Genomic DNA, 18,891 nt, shown 5'->3' with positions numbered 1-18,891 from the left:
CAGCAGATGAGTGGATTAAAAAACTGTGGTACACAATGGAATACTACACTGCTGTAAGAAGGAAGGCTCTTCTACCATTTGCAACAGCATGGATGGACCTGGAGAGCATTATGCTAAGTGAAATAAGCCAGTCAGAGAAAGATAAATATCACATGATATCACTCATTTGTGGAATGTAATAAACAACATAAACTGATGAACAAAACAGATCCAGAGACAGAGAAGCATTGATCAGACTGTTAAACCTCAGAGGGAAGGCAGGGGAGGGTGGGAGTAAGGGGGAGAGATCAACCAAAGGACTTGTATGCATGCATATGAGCATAAACAATGGACACAGGGGAGTGAGGGCATGAGCAAGGGGTGGGGTTGGGGGGCAATAGGGGAATAAGAACACATGTAATACCTTAATAAAGAAAAAAGGCAACCCAGCCAGTGTGGTTCAGTGGTTGAACATCTACCTCTGAACCGGGCAGTCACGATTCGATTCCAGGTTGGGGCACATGCCTGAGTTGTAGGCTTGATCCCCAGTGGGGATCAGTGATCCTCATCATTGATATTTCTCTCTCTCCCTTCCTCTTTGAAATCAATAAAATAAATATTTTTAAATGGACAAAGGAATTGAAAAGACATTTCTCCCAAGAGGGCAAACAGATGGACAACAGAAATGAAAAGATGCTCAGTATCACTAATCATCAGGGAAACGAAAATTAAAACCACATTGAGATATCACCCCAGACCTGTCAGAATGTCATCGATAAATCAACAAACAGCAAGTACTTGTGAGGAAGTGGAAAAAGGGATCCTCGTGCACTGCTGGTGGGACTGCAAACTGGCGCAGCCACTGGAGAACGGTGTGGAGGTTTCTCAAAATAGAGAACTGCTCTATGACCCAGCAATTTGACTTCTGGGTATTTATCTGAAGAAATCCAAAACACTAATTCAAAAAAATACATGCACCCCTTTGTTCATTGTGTTGATACTTATAATAGCCAAGATATGGAAACAGCACAAGTGTCTATCAGTAGACAATTGGATAAAAAAGATGTGGTACATATGTACAATGGAAAATTACTTGGCCATAAAAAGGATTTAAATCTTAGCATTTTTGACGACCTGGATGGACCTAGAAGGTAATATGCTAAATGAGATAAGTCAAACATAGAAAGGCAAATTCCATATGATGTCACTTATACATGGAATCTAAAAAACAAAGTAAGCGAACAAAAACAAACTCATAGACACAAAGCACAAACTGATGGTTGCCAGATGGCAGGGGGGTTTGGAGGGTGGATGAAAAGGTGAAGGGATTAAGAAGTACACATTGCCAGCTATAAAAACAGTCACGGGAGTACAAATTACAGCATAGCAAAAATAGTCATTAATGTTGCAATAACTATGAATGGTCTGACTGGAACTAGACATATCAGGATGATCATTGTAATATATGATCACTATGCTATGCATGTGAAACTAATATTGCATATATCAACTATTTGAAAATGTAAAAAAAAAATTAAAACATTTCACATTGCACATAGAATTTTACTTGAGGCAGAAAAAATACATAAAAGGCTTCAGGTTTCTTCACAAATTGTGATAAACCTCTCTACTAAGTAAAAAAAAAAATCCTTTGGGGGGGATTCTGAGCAATTTTAATTCTTAGTAACCTCCTTAAGTGTTAAATACATTCAGTATTATAGAAATAAAGCATCTACCACATAGAATAAATCTAGGAGAGCAATTGAACAGTTAAACAAAAATAGACTAGCTCTGGCCAGTTTGGCTCAGTGGTTGGAGTGTTGTCCTGCAGATCTCAAGGTTGCGGTTTGATTCCTAGTCAGGGCACATGCTCGAGTTGCAGGCTCAGTCCCCAGTGTGGGGCATGCAGGAGGCAGCTGATCCATGTTTCTCACATCGATGTTTCTCTCTCCCCCTTCTAAGTCAATTAAAAATCTTAGGAAAAAAAGGACTTCATACCGGGGAGTAAGGCACCATGAATATTTTTAATTAGGCCTAGATAAACTAAAGCGAAACTGAAGTTCCCTTTATTCAACTGCAAGGAAGACAGTCTCTATTTGCAATGAGTTAAGAACTTGTGTCTAAACTTTGAGAACTGAGTTGATTATGTCAACATGGCGGTAATTCTGACATGTGGATCAGACCATCGGTGAATTTCAAGCAAGCATCAATTTCAGAGCTCAAGCCAGAACAGGAGAGGGGTTAACAGAGACTCAGGTGGTTTTTAGAGATGTAAAATATTTTATTTGTAAATGGTGATCTTCTAAATCTGTGTCCACAAATTCCAAAACCCATAACACTCTGTATACTTCAAAAAACTCAATTTTTCCAACATTAGATACTATTATACAGAACCAAAAACAAAACAAAAACCGGTAGGACAAATACTGGTAGGATGTCAGAATATTGTACAAGAGAAGAAAAATATTCAAGAAACAAATTTCATACAGCTATTTATCAAGAGAAAAATATATACAATTGATTTATTCTGTAAGATAAAAATACATCATGCCATATACATTACAAGTTCAGAACTGCATCACTGAATATACCAACAGCTTACAGTCCACTGGAATTGTGCACACAAAACTTCATTTTATGCTCAGCCTGTGAAGTGTCAGTACCAGAATTTTAAGTACAAAATAAAAAGCTAACCCGGTTCAAAATGCTGATTAAATTCCTACGAGCAAACACAAAACAGTGTTTTTATTAAAGAAATGTAAACAAACAGATCATACAAACACATTTATAATCACATCTTCCAAACCCTTTGCCGGAGTCCTGCCGCCCATGATCACATCTCCTTTTTTTTTTTTTCCTTTTTCAAATTTTTGTGTTAAATAGAAGGCTAGAGTTAGATCAGAGTTCCTGCTACATGATCCTAGTACGTTTAAATGATTCTTTGTGGCTTGAAACAGAGTTCTAATCAAAACTACTTTTGCTGAAGAAAAGTCAGCCTCTATGTGGGTGTCTTTTTAAGCAGTTATTCACAGTTATCACAAATTGTAAGCACAAAAAAACCTGACTGAAGAAGTAGGGATGCAACAATATAATATGAAAAATTTAGTTTAAATTACCAAAACAGCTATAAAAGTTGTAGTCATGGCATACACTCTGTTCTATCAGAAGGTGTATAAAACATTAAGTACTAATTGACCGTGGTTTCCAAAAAACTCCAAACACTCTAGGTTGAAATTTTGGTTATTACATAATTATAATGGCATATTTATAACACAAAATTATATTGTAACATCCCTATGAACATTTTATAAGCACCCGAGCTGCTGCAGAGCCTGGTAGCATTTGGTCAATAACTATTTTTATACTGTATTTTTTTCTCAAAATATTTACATATTTGTACAAAGTAACAGGGTCTGTTAGTTCTGCAGGTAACAGCAGCAGCTTGGCTTTCTTCTAACTTTTATTTAAAAATAGCTTCATTCACTTATTCAATAATAAATACAAAAAGTTTCTCTTATTTTACAGAAATCAAAAACTACAATAAACTGACTCATGGAATCAAGTATTTAAATGTATTTTAGTGCAAGTTATTATCCCTTAGCTCTATCCCTAAGGAAGTCATTTCAGTACATTCCTTGTTCAGTGGTGTCTACTTTATTTAAAAAACTTTAAATTAGAGGGCCTGCCCCTTTTTCAATAAGGCCGTGGCCAGCACTTTGGACATGTCCCTTCGCTGGTGATTTCAGTCTTACATTCATAGGAAGGCCCTTGCCCTGGGGCAGGGCAGCCATCGGCTCTGTGCCCCAGTAAAAGTTTCTCCTTAGTGAGACTAAAACAACAAAACAAACAACACCCACCCACAAGAAGAAAAAAGAAGGAAAGAAAAAGAAAAAAGTGCTGGACCATCTGTAATTCTGTAACCTCAGCCACTGGAGGAGCGTTGCCAAGTCCGCCTTCCCTGGGAAGGGCTGAGGAAATCAGACTCCCAGAAGCTAGATTTCAGTCATAAACAGAAAATAAAAATATCTCTCTGCTGCCAAATCCAAACGGTGTGTTGAATCGCTTCTTCCTAGGGACAAGCGCAAGGAATGCATTCAGTTCATCCACTTCCGGCAGTTCACAGCTCCACAGTGACAGGGGATCTTGTGCTGGTCGTCTTCGAAGTCAAACTTATAGTCGTAGCACAGCTGCCCACGGCAAAGACACGAGTCAGAGGGGCTGGGAAGGAAGGAGAAAGGGCCCCTCCCTCCATTTGCCCAGGGCTCGCAAACAACAAGCCACAGGAAGACCCGCCTTGTTGAGGTTCTGTGGGGCCTGGGAGGGGTGATGGGGGAACCTCTTGAAGAAGTAAACAAGCCAGGCCCTCGCCAGTGTGGCTCAGTGGTAGAGCCCGCGGACTGCAGGGTCTCAGGTTCAATTCCAGCCAAGGGCATGTACTTTTGTTGCAGGCTCCATCCCCAACCCTGGGAGGCAACCAATGGATGTCTCGCTCTCCCATTGAGGTTTCTCTCTCTCTCAATGGAAAAATATCCTTGGGTGAGGATTAACAACAAAAACAAACAATAAAAGAAACAAGCCTGGCTGTTTACCTGGGATCCCAAAGGGACCGAGGGAATCGGGAGGCAGTATGTTCAGGCTGAGCCAGACCTGAGAAGGGCAGCTGGCGGGAGAAGGGGCATCTCACAACTGCTCACCACGCTGCCCTGCAGGCGGAGCGCCAGGGTCCCCTGCCCCCGAGCTCCAGGCTCCTCCTCCCCTCACTGGCCGATGGGGCACTGCAAGTTGGGCACAGATGAATCGCCCTCGTCAGCTACCATCCTTCTCCCCCATTGTTCCTTACTTAGTATTTCAAGGATGTCTTTCTATAGGAGTCACCAAATTATTAACTTCTCAGACCAAGCCTGTTGTCAAGGCAGCTGGGAGTCTGCACAACCCCCTGGACCCCAACACTGCCCAACCCGGGAGGAACCAGCGCTCACTGGCACCATGCTGGACTTCTCCCTTCCTTAGTTCCTCATCGAGTTACAAGATGTGCAAAAGAGGCTTTGGTTCAGTTCTTGATTTAACAAAGGGAATTCCAAAAAGATGACCAAAACACAAGCAAAATACCATAGCTTTGTTCACAAAGGGCTGGGGGCTCCAACACCCACAAGACACCAGGGCCCTCCCACCCAAACGGGAGGGCTCCTACTGGGGCCCATGGCGCTCAGCGGGAGCCTTCCAGCTCTGGAGCTGCCGTGATGCGTGATCACATTAGTGAACGACAAAGTCGGGAAACACAAATGAGGCAATCAAAACTAATACTCTTGCCCTAACCGGTTTGTCTCAGTGGATAGAGCGTCGGCCTGTGGACTGAAGGGTCCCAGGTTCGATTCCGGTCAAGGGCATGTACCTTGGTTGCGGGCACATCCCCGGTAGGGAGTGTGCAGGAGGCAGCTGATCGATGTTTCTCTCTCATCGATGTTTCTAACTCTCTATCCCTCTCCCCTCCTCTCTGTAAAAAAAAAAATCAATAAAATATATTTTTAAAAAAACACCTAATAATCTTAAGTCACCTGTGAGACCAAAGAAATGTCAAGGTTGGCACCTAGCATTCTGAAGAACAGATAATAAAGCAACTATACGTTGTGAAAATCTGTTGATGTGAAAACCTGTAAGCTTGTTCTCCTCATATCTGGGAATACAAGGACCTGGAGTGGAGGGTGCCCCAACCCTGCTGCCTATAGCTCTGTGGTGGCCTCACACGTGGCTGAGACCACAGGAGGCAACGGTGCCATGATTTGCTCTGCAGGCTTTTAATTGTTAAAGAAAGGAATCCTGCCAAACCGTGACCAGGGTAAGGGGGGAAGGAGGAGTCCCAGACATAGGAAATGATGCCACACGAATGATGGGGGAATGAAGGAGGGACCAAGGAGAGGTGGCAGGAAGTACTCAATGCCGCTGTGTGGAACGTTGGACAGTCAAAGACGACAGGGTGGTGCAACGAGACCTACCCTGAAAGGCTGGGTCTAGCATAAAGAACTGGGAAACCACGGGACAAGTTACCTGTATAGAGGTGGAAACCACACCCCAGGATCCGCACACAGCAAAGCTCCCTCCCACACGCTTACCTCTTCTCCTTTCTGGATTCTCCGGTTGGAGCTGATGATAATTTTGTGTCCTCTCTCAAAAGTCACCACCTCAGCCACACAGTTAGGTGCACATGAATGGTTGATGTATCTGCAAACCACCATTTCAGAAAACTATACATCAACTAGAAGAAGCTTGAAAAACTTGCAGCTCATAGGGAAAACTTTTTCCTAATTACACTCCTATTTGCTCATCTACTGAACAAGAACCAATATAATTTTAAATAAAACTTCTGGAACGTATCTGCTCTAAACCGTTGCTCCCTGGAAGGCTATGACGACAGGGCCCACTGACAGGAAAGGCCTTGATCAGACCGAGTCTCACCTCGCAGGCCCTCCGGTGAGCGTGGCATCGATCACGTGGTCGTTATCCATGCGGAACATGTACACGCCGCGGTTCTGAAAGAGAAACAGCTCAAAAGTCCTCTCTTCCGTCCTGCTCGCACCAGGAAGCCTAAGCCAGTGGTCGCCACACTGCGTCTCGCGAGCCACATGCGGCTCTTTGGCCCCTTGAGTGTGGCTCTTCCACAAAGTACCGACTTCTGCGCATGGGCCACAAAGTTTCAATCGCACTGTACATGCACGCCCGCACGTGGTATTTTGTGGAAGAGCCACACTCAAGGGGCCAAAGAGCCGCATGTGGCTCGCGAGCCGCAGGTTGCCGACCACTGGCCTAAGCTGATGCGACCTGAAAGGCCCCTGGTCACACGCCACCCATGTGACGGCAGCGGTCAGCTGACACGTGCTAGGAATGGAAATTAACGAAGTGGCGGAGGCCTGGAAAACCAGCCAGGCTCATTCATCTACACACATCTCTGCAAACAACAGCAGGGACTGAAAGAGAAGACTAATGGGGAGATGAGGAAAACACAAGCTCCAGACAGGGCTTCTGTTCAAAACTGAACCCAGCGCGACCGTCAGCTCTGGCCCCGTCTCCACTGTTTGCGGCTGTGACACTTACCTGAGACTCATAAAGTTTCTCTTTTCTGTTTGCTACTTCATTTCGAATGATGGTCCCAATGTATTCAATGACCATGGTGTGCTTCTCGATGTCTCTAGCAGCATATAGGCCCAGCCCCTGCAGGAAAAAGTGTGTGAGAGAGTGTGTGTATCTCACACATGCTTCTCTTCCTGGGTCAGCTCTGCATTCCCTTTCATACAAAAGCCAGGCTGAAGATGTTGCCTGCACTCAGGTGATTTTTTCTATTTATGTGCTATCTGCAACTTGAATGAAGAACAGATAACCATACCTCTTAAAGCTACGCTATCACCACCTGCTTATGTGTCTTGTTTACGCTAAATCCTGAGGGCCTGACAAAGCAGCCCTGCTGACCGACCGGCCACACTGTCTATCAGGCTTCTCGTCTTCCATGGACTTGCTGAGACCCCACCAGCTAGACAGGCCTAATGGCTTCTGAGGTTTATCTTGTCCCTATTTCTAAAGGGACTAGACATATAATTTAATGACATAGAAATAGTGCTAACTGTAGGGGATTATGAGTTTCTGTGTTCCCAGCAGAGAAGGCAGGCAGACTCCACGCTGCCTGGGGACTCCCCACACCGTCCTCCTCGGGCCGCCCGGGAGCACCCAGGACAGAGGCCTATGCTAGAGGTTCTCCTGTGAAGGAAGTTACTTTCTTGGGGGAAAAGAGTATGATTTATCTGTTCAATTTCAGATATGACTCAGGAGGGACACAAAACAGGACACAAAGCAGCATGGACAGCAGGACAGTTGGACCACATGGTGCTCCAACAACTGCTTATTCATTGGAAGAAAATCAAACTGTCTAAAACATAAAAAATTAAACTTCTGAAAGAAAAACAATCTAACAGACGACATATTATACAAAGTATAGTCTTAACCAAGACTAGAAAATTATGTGTTTGACTAAAAATTAAAACTTTTGTAAGAAAAAAAAAAAAGACAGCATACGTTCTGTTGGGCAAAGGTTGTTCTGCAGGGAAATATCTAATAGTAAGCGAGTCCTTACTAATCGAACAATGGACGGAAGATGAATATGCAACTCACAGGAGAGGAAATCCCTATGGCAAACATGAAAAGTCACTCATTCGAAAATAAAAAGCTTCTGCACAGCAAAAAAAAACACCATCAAAATAACAAGAGAGCCTGGCTGGCGTGGGTCACGGTTTGATTCCCGGTCGGGGCACATGCCCAGGTTGCAGGCTCGATCCCCACTGTGGAGTGTGCAGGAGGCCAATCGATGATTCTCTCTCATCATTGATGTTTCTATCTCTCTAGCCCTCTCCCTTCCTCTCTGAAATCAGTAAAAATATTTTTAAAATAATAATAATAATAAATAACAAGAAAGCCCACTGCATGGGAGAGCATATCTGCCAATGATACATCTGATAAAGGGTTAATCTCCAAAATATGTGGGGGACTCATACAACTTAACAGAAGGAAGACAACAACCCGATTAAAAAATGGGCAAAGGATCTAAATAGACGCTTCTCCAAAGAGGGCATACAAATGGCCAAGAGACAAATGAAAAAATGCTCAAAGTCACTGATCATCTGAGAGATGCAAATTAAAATGACAATGAGGTATCACCTCACACCTGTCAGAATGGCTACCATCAACAAATCAACCAATGACAAGTGCTGGCAAGGATGTGGAGAAAAAGGAACCCTTGTGCACTGCTGGTGGGAATGCAGACTGGTACAGCCACTGTGGAAAACAGTGTGGACTTTCTTCAAATTATTAAAAATGGAACTCCCATTTGACCCAGTCATCCCACTTTTAGGAATATATCCTAAGAAACCTAAGAAACCATCAGAAAGAATAGAAGCAACCCTATGTTCACAGCAGTGCAATTTACAACAGCTAAGACTTGGAAACAGCCTAAGTGCCCATCAGCAGATGAGTGGATAAAAAAACTATGGTACATTCACACAATGGAATACTATGCGGCAATAAAAAAAGAACTCTTACCATTTGCAACAGCAATAATTGACCTGGAGAGTATTATGCTGAGCGAAATAAGCCAGAGAAAGATAAATATCACATGATCTCACTCATATGTAGAATCTAACGAACCAAATAAACTGATGATCAAATATAGACCCAGATTTACAGAAGCATGAATAGATTATTTAACCTCAGAAGGAAAGCAAGGGAGGGTGGGAAGAGACCAACCAATCATATATGCATAACCCGTGGACACAGACAATGGTGTGGGAGGGCCTGGGGGGTGGGGAGGAGGAAGGGAGCGGGAGGAAGAGATTAATGGGGGAAAAAGGAGGACCTATGTAATACTTTCAACAATAAAGCTTCAAAAAAAAAGTTGCTCATTCATAATTAAAGTAACAATACCAGTCTACACTTAGCCGGCTGGCAAAATAAATAAATAAATAAATAAGCTGTAACATTTACTACAAATGGGAAAACAGTCCCAGTGGATGCAGGAAGAAACAAGCCATCACAGCTACCAACACACAAGAGATACAAGAGACTGATGGTTACATTGGGAAAATGTGTTAAGAAAATAAATGCTTGCCCTAACCAGTTTGGCTCAGTGGCTAGAGCGTCAGCCTGCGGACTGAAGGGTCCCAGGTTCGATTCCGGTCAAGGGCATGTACCTTGGTTGCGGGCACATCCCCAGTAGGGAGTGTGCAAGAGGCAGCTGATCGATGTTTCTCTCTCATCGATGTTTCTAACTCTCTATCCCTCTCCCTTCCTCTCTGTAAAAAATCAATAAAATATATTTTAAAAAAAAAATAAAGAAAATAAATGCCTGTCAGTAGGTGGACGGTTTAATTAATCAAAGCTCATCAACAACAGGGAGCATCACGGCCGTTGAAGAGAAGGAGACAGAGCCACCTCCGTTGGTCTAGAGACTAAGGATTCGTGAGAACAATGCCGAAGCGTGTAGCCCACCCACATTCCCAGATGCTCACAGTGAGGCTGGGCTGCAGAGGGAGTAGCACCCCGCACCTGGGAGGCAGAATGGAGAAGGGCAAGAACGCTTCGGGTGTGAGGTGACAGCCTGAAGGCAGGTGGCTCCGAAACCATTACAGTGATGGTGAGAGGAATGGTGGAGCGCGCTGAGCCGCCGGGAACACTTTAAATGGGACGTGGCTGGTCAGGCAGAGGGGAAGGGCACCGCTGCTGGGAGCCGAGGGGAGCTCTCGTCCCAGGATTGGGAGAGGCTCTGTTCTTGCGGCAACAGCTGAAGGCAGACACTGCATTCAAATTGTAAAAACAAGATACCAGATAAAAGAGAAGAGCAGAAAGGGCGCTTAGCTAATTTTAAAAAATTAGCAGCTTGGCAGAAGTCTCAGTGCAAGGAAACCAAGAGAGAGGGGTGAGAAGGGCAGATACAAGACGGGACCCTCTGGCTGCGCTGAAGGCCCCAGAGCACGTGGCTGCTGCTGCTGGTCTGGGGTCCAAGCCGAGATCCCGGGTCTCAGGGGGCAGGTATGTGCCCAGAGGTGCAAACAGAGGAGTGCGGGAGGTAGGAACTTGGAAAAGAATGCACGTGACAAATCCCTGAGACAGAAGGTCGTCTTGCTCCAGGATGAAAGGGCTCATCAGTGTGGAATCAGTAAGACGCTAACACAGCACATTTTTGTTAACTTCCCAAATATCTCTCTATATAAAAGGCTAATATGCTAAGTGTCCCCTCAGGAGTTTGACCGGGAGTTCAATCGCTCGCTATGACATGCGCTGACCACCAGGGGGGCGGCGTGGAATGAAGGCAGGCCTCGGCCTGCAGCCAGAAGGAAGGCCCCAATCGGCCCCGATCGCCGGCCAGGCCTAGGGACCCTACCGGTGCACGAACTTTGCACACCAGGCCTCTAGTCAAGAATAAAGAAAAGATCATAAGATCTTTCAGAGAGGGAAGAAGCTCCCAGGAAGGAACAAGCCTGACAGCACAGACAAGGGCCTGCAGAGGAGACTCCGTTTGAAGGGACCCCGATGGCTTCTGAGTGGGGCTGGCTGGAAGGAGACAGGCGGGTCTGCAAAGGTGCAGACAGGGAGATGGGGGTGAAGTCAGGGCGGCAGAGCCTGAGAGTAGATCAGAGAACCTGGTGATTTCAGCCTGGGACACCCGAGGGGAGGCGCTGCGCGGCCTCTGGCTGTGAGGTCTGCAGCTTGGGAAGGGAGTTACATGCTGAGCCCCAGACGGCTTCACCTGTGCAACATCCCACAGGTAGTTTCCAGAACAGGAGCACACTTCGCAACTATTTTCACTGGATTGTTCACAAGTGCTTGAAAGACGCATGTGTACACAGAGGCCAGTGCTACCTGTTCCCTTGAGCAAAGGTGTGGAGTCCAACACGGTCTGTCCACTCGGGAAGTGAAATGTGCATGTCCAGCGACCGCGTGTGGGCTTGCTAGTGTTATCAACCAACCGTCTGCTGTGACTTAGAAAACATGCCCGTTCCCACAGCCATGTGCAACCCTTTCCACACACTGGACGCTTCTCTCCTGAATGCTAGATGCCACCCGCTCTCCTTTCCAGAGAAGTCTTTCCCACCTGAATCCGAGACCGGGCTAGATACACGCTGGACTTCCACTCGGTCTTCATTCTCCGGTACTGCGACGACTTGGAATGAACGAACTGCTTGCTGTAAGGGGCGTTCAGCTCCCCGGTGACTGTGCTCTGGAAGGACTTGGAGGTGCTGGTGCTGTTCAAGGTGTGAGGCCTGCAGGCCGGGTGTAGCAACGGGAGAGAAGAAAAGGAGAACTGAAGACATCTCCAGTCCCACCAAAGCCCGGCCAGTTCCAATGCGCACGGCGGGAGCATGCACAGAAGCCGCCTAGCAGAGCGCACGGCGCATTCTCTGATGTGGTCGGGCACAGACACAGCCAGGGACACAGGGTTTGTAAGCAGCAGACAAATCAAGCACAAAACCACTAAGACGCCTAGAAACCCTGGGCTGTACTATGTGAAGTTAAAACAAAATACCTTAACACAAACCTCTTGACATGGGCACTCATTTTAGGCTCAGAACGGGCACAACCTGTGGGGTTAACGGCAAGAGGAAGTTCCATGAGAGGATTTCGGCCATATCGAAAGGTGTAGTTTTCACATGCTTCAACCCCAGGGAGCTGAAAGGAAGCAAAATAGACAAAAAGTTAACTCAGTGGATTAAGACGACAGGTGGTCTTGAGCTGGTGAAAGGATGGCCCAAGTTGTATGGAAATAACTTGTCAACATCTTCAAAATGTAACTTATGTTAACAAGATCAGCCTACACTTGGCTCTACTAAAGTATGAACAGACAAGCTCCGTTTCAAAGCAGACCTTAGTAAACGCTGGCAAATGCTCCTTGAAGAAAACCAGCGTGCTTGCCTGTGGGATTTTAGGGCTGAGGATGTCAGCATCCCAAACGCGGGAGCATACTAATTCACAACGTCAGTATCAACTTCCATGTCTTTGTTTGGAAATTTAAAATGACCAGTAAGTACAGTTTCAAATCATTTCCATGGTTTACTTCCATGATCACTTCTCACTTCCCCAAGTCGACTCTGACATGATGAGGCTGTCACTCTGTGTCCCAGGAGTGTGGGTGGTAAAGCTCAAGGCTACTTGTAAAACACTTCCTATGTTAAGGTCTTTTCTAGGACACCTTTGTAGTGAGCACATTGCTCTGTGGGCACACCAGACACACGGCATTTAGGCAGGGCTCTCTAGCACAGGAAGCAACGAGGCATATTACTCAGTAGCTTTTCCCAAGAAAGCTCATCAGTGAGCTTTTACTCTTGAAAATAATGCCTTATAGTCACGCAACTTTCCAACACTGCGAGGGACTCATTGGCAAACATGCTTGTAATATTAAAAGATGACAGAGAGATGTCAGAGAAGACATGCGTCCTGTAACCTGACAGTAGCCACAAACATCCCCGTCAGGGGTGGGCACAGCACCCTCATGAAGTGCAGGGGGCCTCAGAGAAGCGGGGAGGGAGCCCCCGAACGGCATGAGTGACGGGAACACAGACGCCTCATTGGAGAGGCAAGGCCATCCACAGCACGTGGTCCAAGGGCCACACTGTGCGCACTGCGCATCGCCCGCCTTGTCGGCACTCACTGATTCCGCAATCCGAGCCACCGCAGACACAGTCAGGCCAAACAGATCCTCTCCTTTCAAATACGCTGGGAAAAGTTGGAGCATTTCAGACTGTTTTCTCACACAAGCCACGGGCTCCAAAATTTTATCCCAAACACCTGTACAGATGAACCAAAAAAAAAGTGTGCATGACAAATGAACTTTCAGCTAAATAGAAAGGCAAGCAGGATGCAGCATAAAACCCAGAGCAGAAAGATGAGCAAGCCTCCCAGACATCCCAGGCGCCAAGTGAGGCAGTGAGGGGCCGACAAGCCTCACGCAGTTCCCCAGTACTTTCTACATCAAAAGTGACCATGACAACCGAGACTTAACCCTGGAGGTCAAAACTGTCTCGTTGCTAGCTCTGCATTGAATATCTAATGCTGCTGGATAAAACAGTATACGCAGATGGATGCTGCCTTCTCAGTGACATTAAGAAGAGGGTCCCCAATCTAAATGTCCCCAACCTTTTATCAACAAATTTTCCTATTTATTTCATCAAATCTGTGTGTGAATATATATTCTGATTTAGAGTAAGTCTAGCAAGTGTTTAACAAACTGTACAACGAAGAGCAAGGTAGAATCACAAAAAGAAGTTCAGATTCGCATTTGTAAATGAAAAATCCACTCTATAAAGTATGAAACAAACATGATAAAAAAACAAAAAACATGGAAATACTGACCAAAAACATTCACAACCTAACAACAGCCGAGTACCTAGCGCTGCAGAGCATACCAGTGGCGGCTCACCTTTGGGTGAGGTGTCACTCAGGACGAGATCTTCGTGGCCCTGCTCCACAATCCTGATGACGAACACGGGGCGCCCATCTTTCTCCTCGATGGAGCACAGGTAGCGGCAGCGCCTGTTGGCATAGCGTGTGCTCCAGTACAGCCGACTGGCTTCGTAGCCAACAGGGAAGAGCGCTTTGGGGGAGTGGAACGCCTGCATCTGCTGCGGGAGCAGCTGGCCGATCGTGTGGAAGATGAGGCTCCCCACACGGAAGGTGTGGTCGCGTTCGCCTCGCTGCACGATGCTGGCAATCTGTCGCACCTCATCCCGTTGCACGTAAACCCTCCGGAAGACCGCGAAGTAGCTTAATTCCTGCTCATGAATTCCCTTTGGTTTGTGCATGGGACAGAGCATAGTTTTATCCTTAAAGAACATGCACTGTGCTTTCATGGCGCAGGTGAAGTGATAAATGTTGGTGCACCGCAACCGGTGGCATCCACTGGTGGCACCCATTTTATGACAGAAGACACATTTCATGTGCAGGCCTCGCCTCAGGGCTAGTTCCACATTGATTAAGGCACCCGCCTGGGTCTCATAGACCTCCGTGGACCACAGAGCACAATTCAAGTGGACCCACAGATCCAAGTCAAGGTTGAGCAGCCTTGCCGGCCCATCTGTCAGGCCATCCCCTTCCTCGTGACAGAAGCAGCACTTGCGGTAGTCCCTGGGCACCGGGTCGGGCTTCAGGGAAGTGCCCAGCTTCTTCAGGAACTCGTCGATCTCGTTCTCACAAGGCGGTGGGAAAGTGCCTTTGGGGATGACGATGTGAATGCTCCACTTCTTCCACTTCATTCCTCTCCACTTCTTACTCACTGGCCTGCAGTCTTCAAACCCACCAGGGGCAGTTCTCAGCCGAGGCTTTAACTTGACTGTGACCTTAAGCTCATCTGGCTTTGCCTCGACTTTGGCTGCTTCAAAAGCTGGAGGGAAAGTGATGGGAGGAGAGGCTGGAGGAGAAGCGTCCTCCTGGAGCTGCGGGAGGCAGTGCACGTCCAGAGTGGAGATGTTGTTACTGTACTGATGGAACGCCCGGGAAGGCGTCTCTTTTATCGGTGACTGGGGCAACGAAGGAATGGAATCCTGGCCAAAAAAAAGGAGAGTAATTCACAAGTTCTAAAAGCAATTTTTGTTGAAATGAGAAGTCAAGCAATAGAGAGTGACAGTGTGTGGCGGGCAGGTGGGGGAGAGGGTCTGCAAGTGGTGAGGTTCAAGCCAGCAGCAGCCAGTGTCAGATGTCTAAGGTGTAAGTCTGGAGAGCGAGGGCTGAGGAAGGGAGGCCAGCTACGGGTGGACTCCTCGCAGGCCTTCTCTACAAAGCCGTAACTCCAGAGCAGCTCTGCTCCTCACCCTTCTTTGACATTCCTCTTTCTAACCATAATAAGCCCAGAAAAACTGGTGCTGTAGAGAAGCTAGAGAATTTAATTTGTACAATGGAACAGCCCTTTTGGTAAACCAAGAGCTTCAAGATAATCTTTTATGAACTTGTCCCCACTCTCTGAACCTGCTGTCTGTTCATCTTGGCTGAATTATTGGCATAAATGTGAAAGGAAGGGAGAAGTCCCCTGTAATAAGCAAGTAACTGTTCTCTGAGGCTGCCAGGTTCGAATTCAGTGGCTGAAAGAGTCCAACCGTTTCTCTTTAGGTCAAATCTCCTAAGCCAATAACCCCCCACAGGTTCCCTCTTCTCAGGCACCCCATCCTGCAAGGTACCTGAAAGAAGACGCACTCATGTAGAACCCAGAAGCAGGCTGGCACTGCATTGACTAAAGAAACTGGAGATAAGCCATTCCTTCTCTCAGGGGGCTAACAAACTAAGTTCAAGTCTAAACTTATTTATCATGTCGGCCCACTGCCTGTTAAAAAATAAGAGTCCCCAGGACCTTCTTTCAAGAAAGACACATGAGAGCAATAATCTGGAAGGAGGAATGACGGGTAGTGTTACTGCATGAGGGAAAACTGTCCTCCATGCAAATGACTGAAAATACATTGTCCACCATACAGATGGCCAACAGGAAAAGATGCTCAATGTCAATAATCATCAGGGAACCCCAAATTAAAACCAGAATGAGATATCACCTCACACCTGTCAGAATGACTATCATCGAGAAATGAACAAACAAAAAACACAGAAAGAAATGAACAAATGCCCCAGCCGGTTTGGCTCAGTGGATAGAGTGTCAGCCTGTGGACTGAAGGGTCCCGAGTTCGATTCTGGTCAAGGGCACATAACTCAGTTGGGTTGCAGGCTCCTCCCTGGCCCGGGCCCTGGTCGAGGGTTTGGCAGGAGGGCAACCAATCAATTTGTTTCTCTCACATCAATGTTTATTTCTGTCTTTCCCTCTTTCTTCCACTCTCTCTAAAAATCAATGGGAAAATATCCTCGGGTGAGGATTAAAAAGTAAAAATAAAAAAAAGAAAGAAATGAACAAACAACAAGTGCTGGCAAGGAGGTAGAGAAAAGGGAACCCTCGTGCACTTGGTGAGAATGCAGACTGTGTAGTCACTGTGGGAAACAGTATGGAGCCCGGCCAGCAGGCCTCAGTGGCTGATCATCAACCTATGATGGTCAAGGTTCGATTCCCAGTCAGGGCACATGCCCAGGTTGCAGCCTTGATCCCCAGTAGGGGGTGTGCACGAGGCAGCCAATCAATGATTCTTATCATTGATGTTTCTCTCTTTCTTCTTCTCTGAAATCAGAAAAATATATATTTTTAAAAATATCTAAAATTTCCACATTTAAAAATTATATTGAGGAAAATGCAAGTCACCTATATTTTAAAAAACACAGCAGTATGGAAGTTTCTTTAAAAAATGAAAAATAGAACTACTATATGACTTCGCAATTCCATTCTGGGTGTTCAGCAGAAGAAATCCAAAGCACTAATTTGAAAAGATCTACGCACCCCCACGTTCACTGCAGCATTGTTCACAACAGCCAAGATACAGAACCAACCTAAATGCCCATCAACAGACAAATGGATAAAGAAATGTGGTATATAATACTCAGCCATAAAAAGAATGAAATCACGCCATTTGCAACAATATGGATGGACCTAGAGGGTATTATGCTACGTGAAATAGGTCAGATAAAGACAAATATTGTATGACTCACTTACATATGGAATCTTTAAAGAAACAAAATAAATGAACAAAACAAAAACAGAGACCAAACTGATGGTCACCAGATAGGAGAGTTTGGGGTATAAGCAAAAAAGGTAAAAGGAATTTAAGTAATATAAATTGCCAGATATAAAAATAACTGTGGAGATGTAAAGTACACCATGGGGAATATAGTCAATAATATTGCAGTAATTATATATGGTGCCAGATGGGTATATAACTTATTGGGGGGAATCACTTCATAAGGTATATGAATCTATCTGTACAGTGTACACCTGAAAGTAATAGAATTCTGCATGTCAAATGTAATTAAAAATAAGTTTAAAAGTAAAAAATAATGATAACAATAAAAACAGATACAATGTTCTAGAAAATCAAATGTTTGCATCAACTAGACACAGATACACTTAAATTACACAAAATCAAATGAAGTAGGCCATTTCCACCATGTTATAAGCAAAACAATTGCTTCCCAAAATACATGAGTAGACTTAAATTGTGTTTGTGAACAGGTTTTCCAATTGGGATAAGATCAATAAAAATAATATTTTATAGTTGTAATTAAATTAAGATATGTGTAACTAAGTAAGTAAAATTAAACATTTTAATATTAGTGTTTTATTCAATTCTGAGCTTTCAAGACATAATTCAAGCTTATCCACTCGTCAAATAACTTATCGAATCTGAAATGGCAACATGGATAGAGAGTTGTTGGAACTGCTCTCAACCTGAGCAGCACTGGCTTAGATTCCTCCACTGGAGCTCTGGGAACTGTTCACACACTGACGTGTCCCAGGACACAGAAGTCACTCACTGCACATTGATTAATTGGAACTACTGGCTTTACCTTGCTTTCTGAGATTTTTCCTTGTACAGTCGATGAGTAAAGAATGAAGCAGTTATTACTACAAAAGACAATGTCCTTCTCCACTCTACTGGAGCTCTCGCAGGAATCCTGAAAAGCAAAGAGAAGTGTGTGGGGGTCTTAACACATCATAATTTAATAAAACAAGATCGATGTGCTGTTGGTTTTATCCTATGTTAAAGTGAAGCAGCTTCCTATCTTACAAGTAAAAAGATGACTGTGTGTCTATTTAGCATAATAATTTAACCAGAGAAAATGAATTTATGAAAATAAACTTTACTATCTACATTCCATTCCCATTTAAATGTGTTTTCATAATATCCAACATTAAGCCTGCTGTAGCTATTTGGTTTTAAGTCTGTCAAATATACGCTAAGGCTGCTCCCAGGAGTGTGTGTCCCATGGAGTCACCATGGGGGACGACCAAACAAAGGGGCAGAGCCCTGCTCAGGACACGCCCGTGGAGAAGGAAAGTCCAAGTACCTTGCTCACAAAGGCCAGGTCTCTGAGAGACTTCCGCACCCCGCCTCCAAGAACCACCACTTTGCAGTGACAACACCACCGTGTTCTGAGTGCCTCGCTCTCTGAGATTCCATGACCAGCATCCTTGTATCCAGAAAGACCTGAAGGCAAGAGCTTCGTCAGTGATGAAATAACCAATAACACAAAGTGGTAATAGTGTAAAATTGTGCTCCACCAACTTATTACAATGGCTCATTTAACTGACCTATATGATTCTTTATCTATAATAATAATAATAGAGGAATATGCAAATTGTCTGGGACACCGTCACAGTAACAGCAACGACCAACCAGCAGGCTGAGTGGGACAACCCCGCCAGCAGGGGGGTTAGCAAGGGATGACCAAACGACTGAACAGCAGGCTGCGTGGGGCGATCAGGCCGGCAGGGGGGGGCAGCTGGGGGTGACCAGGCTG

The 18,891-nt window shown here is 45.2% G+C and overlaps 1 protein-coding gene across 4 annotated transcripts in view; it reads right to left on the bottom strand.

Moving 5' to 3' along the window:
- Nucleotides 1-2,458: 2,458 nt before the first annotated feature.
- KMT2C (lysine (K)-specific methyltransferase 2C) overlaps nucleotides 2,459-18,891 on the bottom strand; it is a 253,697-nt gene continuing 237,264 nt past the window's right edge. For all 4 annotated transcript variants that reach the window (XM_014528208.1, XM_014528209.1, XM_014528207.1 and 1 more), the window contains 10 exons: nucleotides 18,439-18,578; nucleotides 17,938-18,045; nucleotides 13,931-15,050; nucleotides 13,163-13,299; nucleotides 12,041-12,183; nucleotides 11,609-11,777; nucleotides 7,069-7,185; nucleotides 6,433-6,506; nucleotides 6,090-6,198; nucleotides 2,459-4,166 (listed from right to left, as the gene is read on the bottom strand). In XM_014528208.1, coding sequence (XP_014383694.1) covers nucleotides 4,074-4,166; nucleotides 6,090-6,198; nucleotides 6,433-6,506; nucleotides 7,069-7,185; nucleotides 11,609-11,777; nucleotides 12,041-12,183; nucleotides 13,163-13,299; nucleotides 13,931-15,050; nucleotides 17,938-18,045; nucleotides 18,439-18,578 — 2,210 coding nt within the window. In that variant the 3' untranslated portion in view covers nucleotides 2,459-4,073. The remainder of the gene's footprint in view (nucleotides 4,167-6,089; nucleotides 6,199-6,432; nucleotides 6,507-7,068; nucleotides 7,186-11,608; nucleotides 11,778-12,040; nucleotides 12,184-13,162; nucleotides 13,300-13,930; nucleotides 15,051-17,937; nucleotides 18,046-18,438; nucleotides 18,579-18,891) is intronic.

This window comes from Myotis brandtii, unplaced genomic scaffold, assembly GCF_000412655.1.
Source record: "Myotis brandtii unplaced genomic scaffold, ASM41265v1 scaffold624, whole genome shotgun sequence".
Lineage (NCBI taxonomy): Eukaryota > Metazoa > Chordata > Mammalia > Chiroptera > Vespertilionidae > Myotis > Myotis brandtii.
This window is presented reverse-complemented; position numbering and strand designations above follow the sequence as displayed.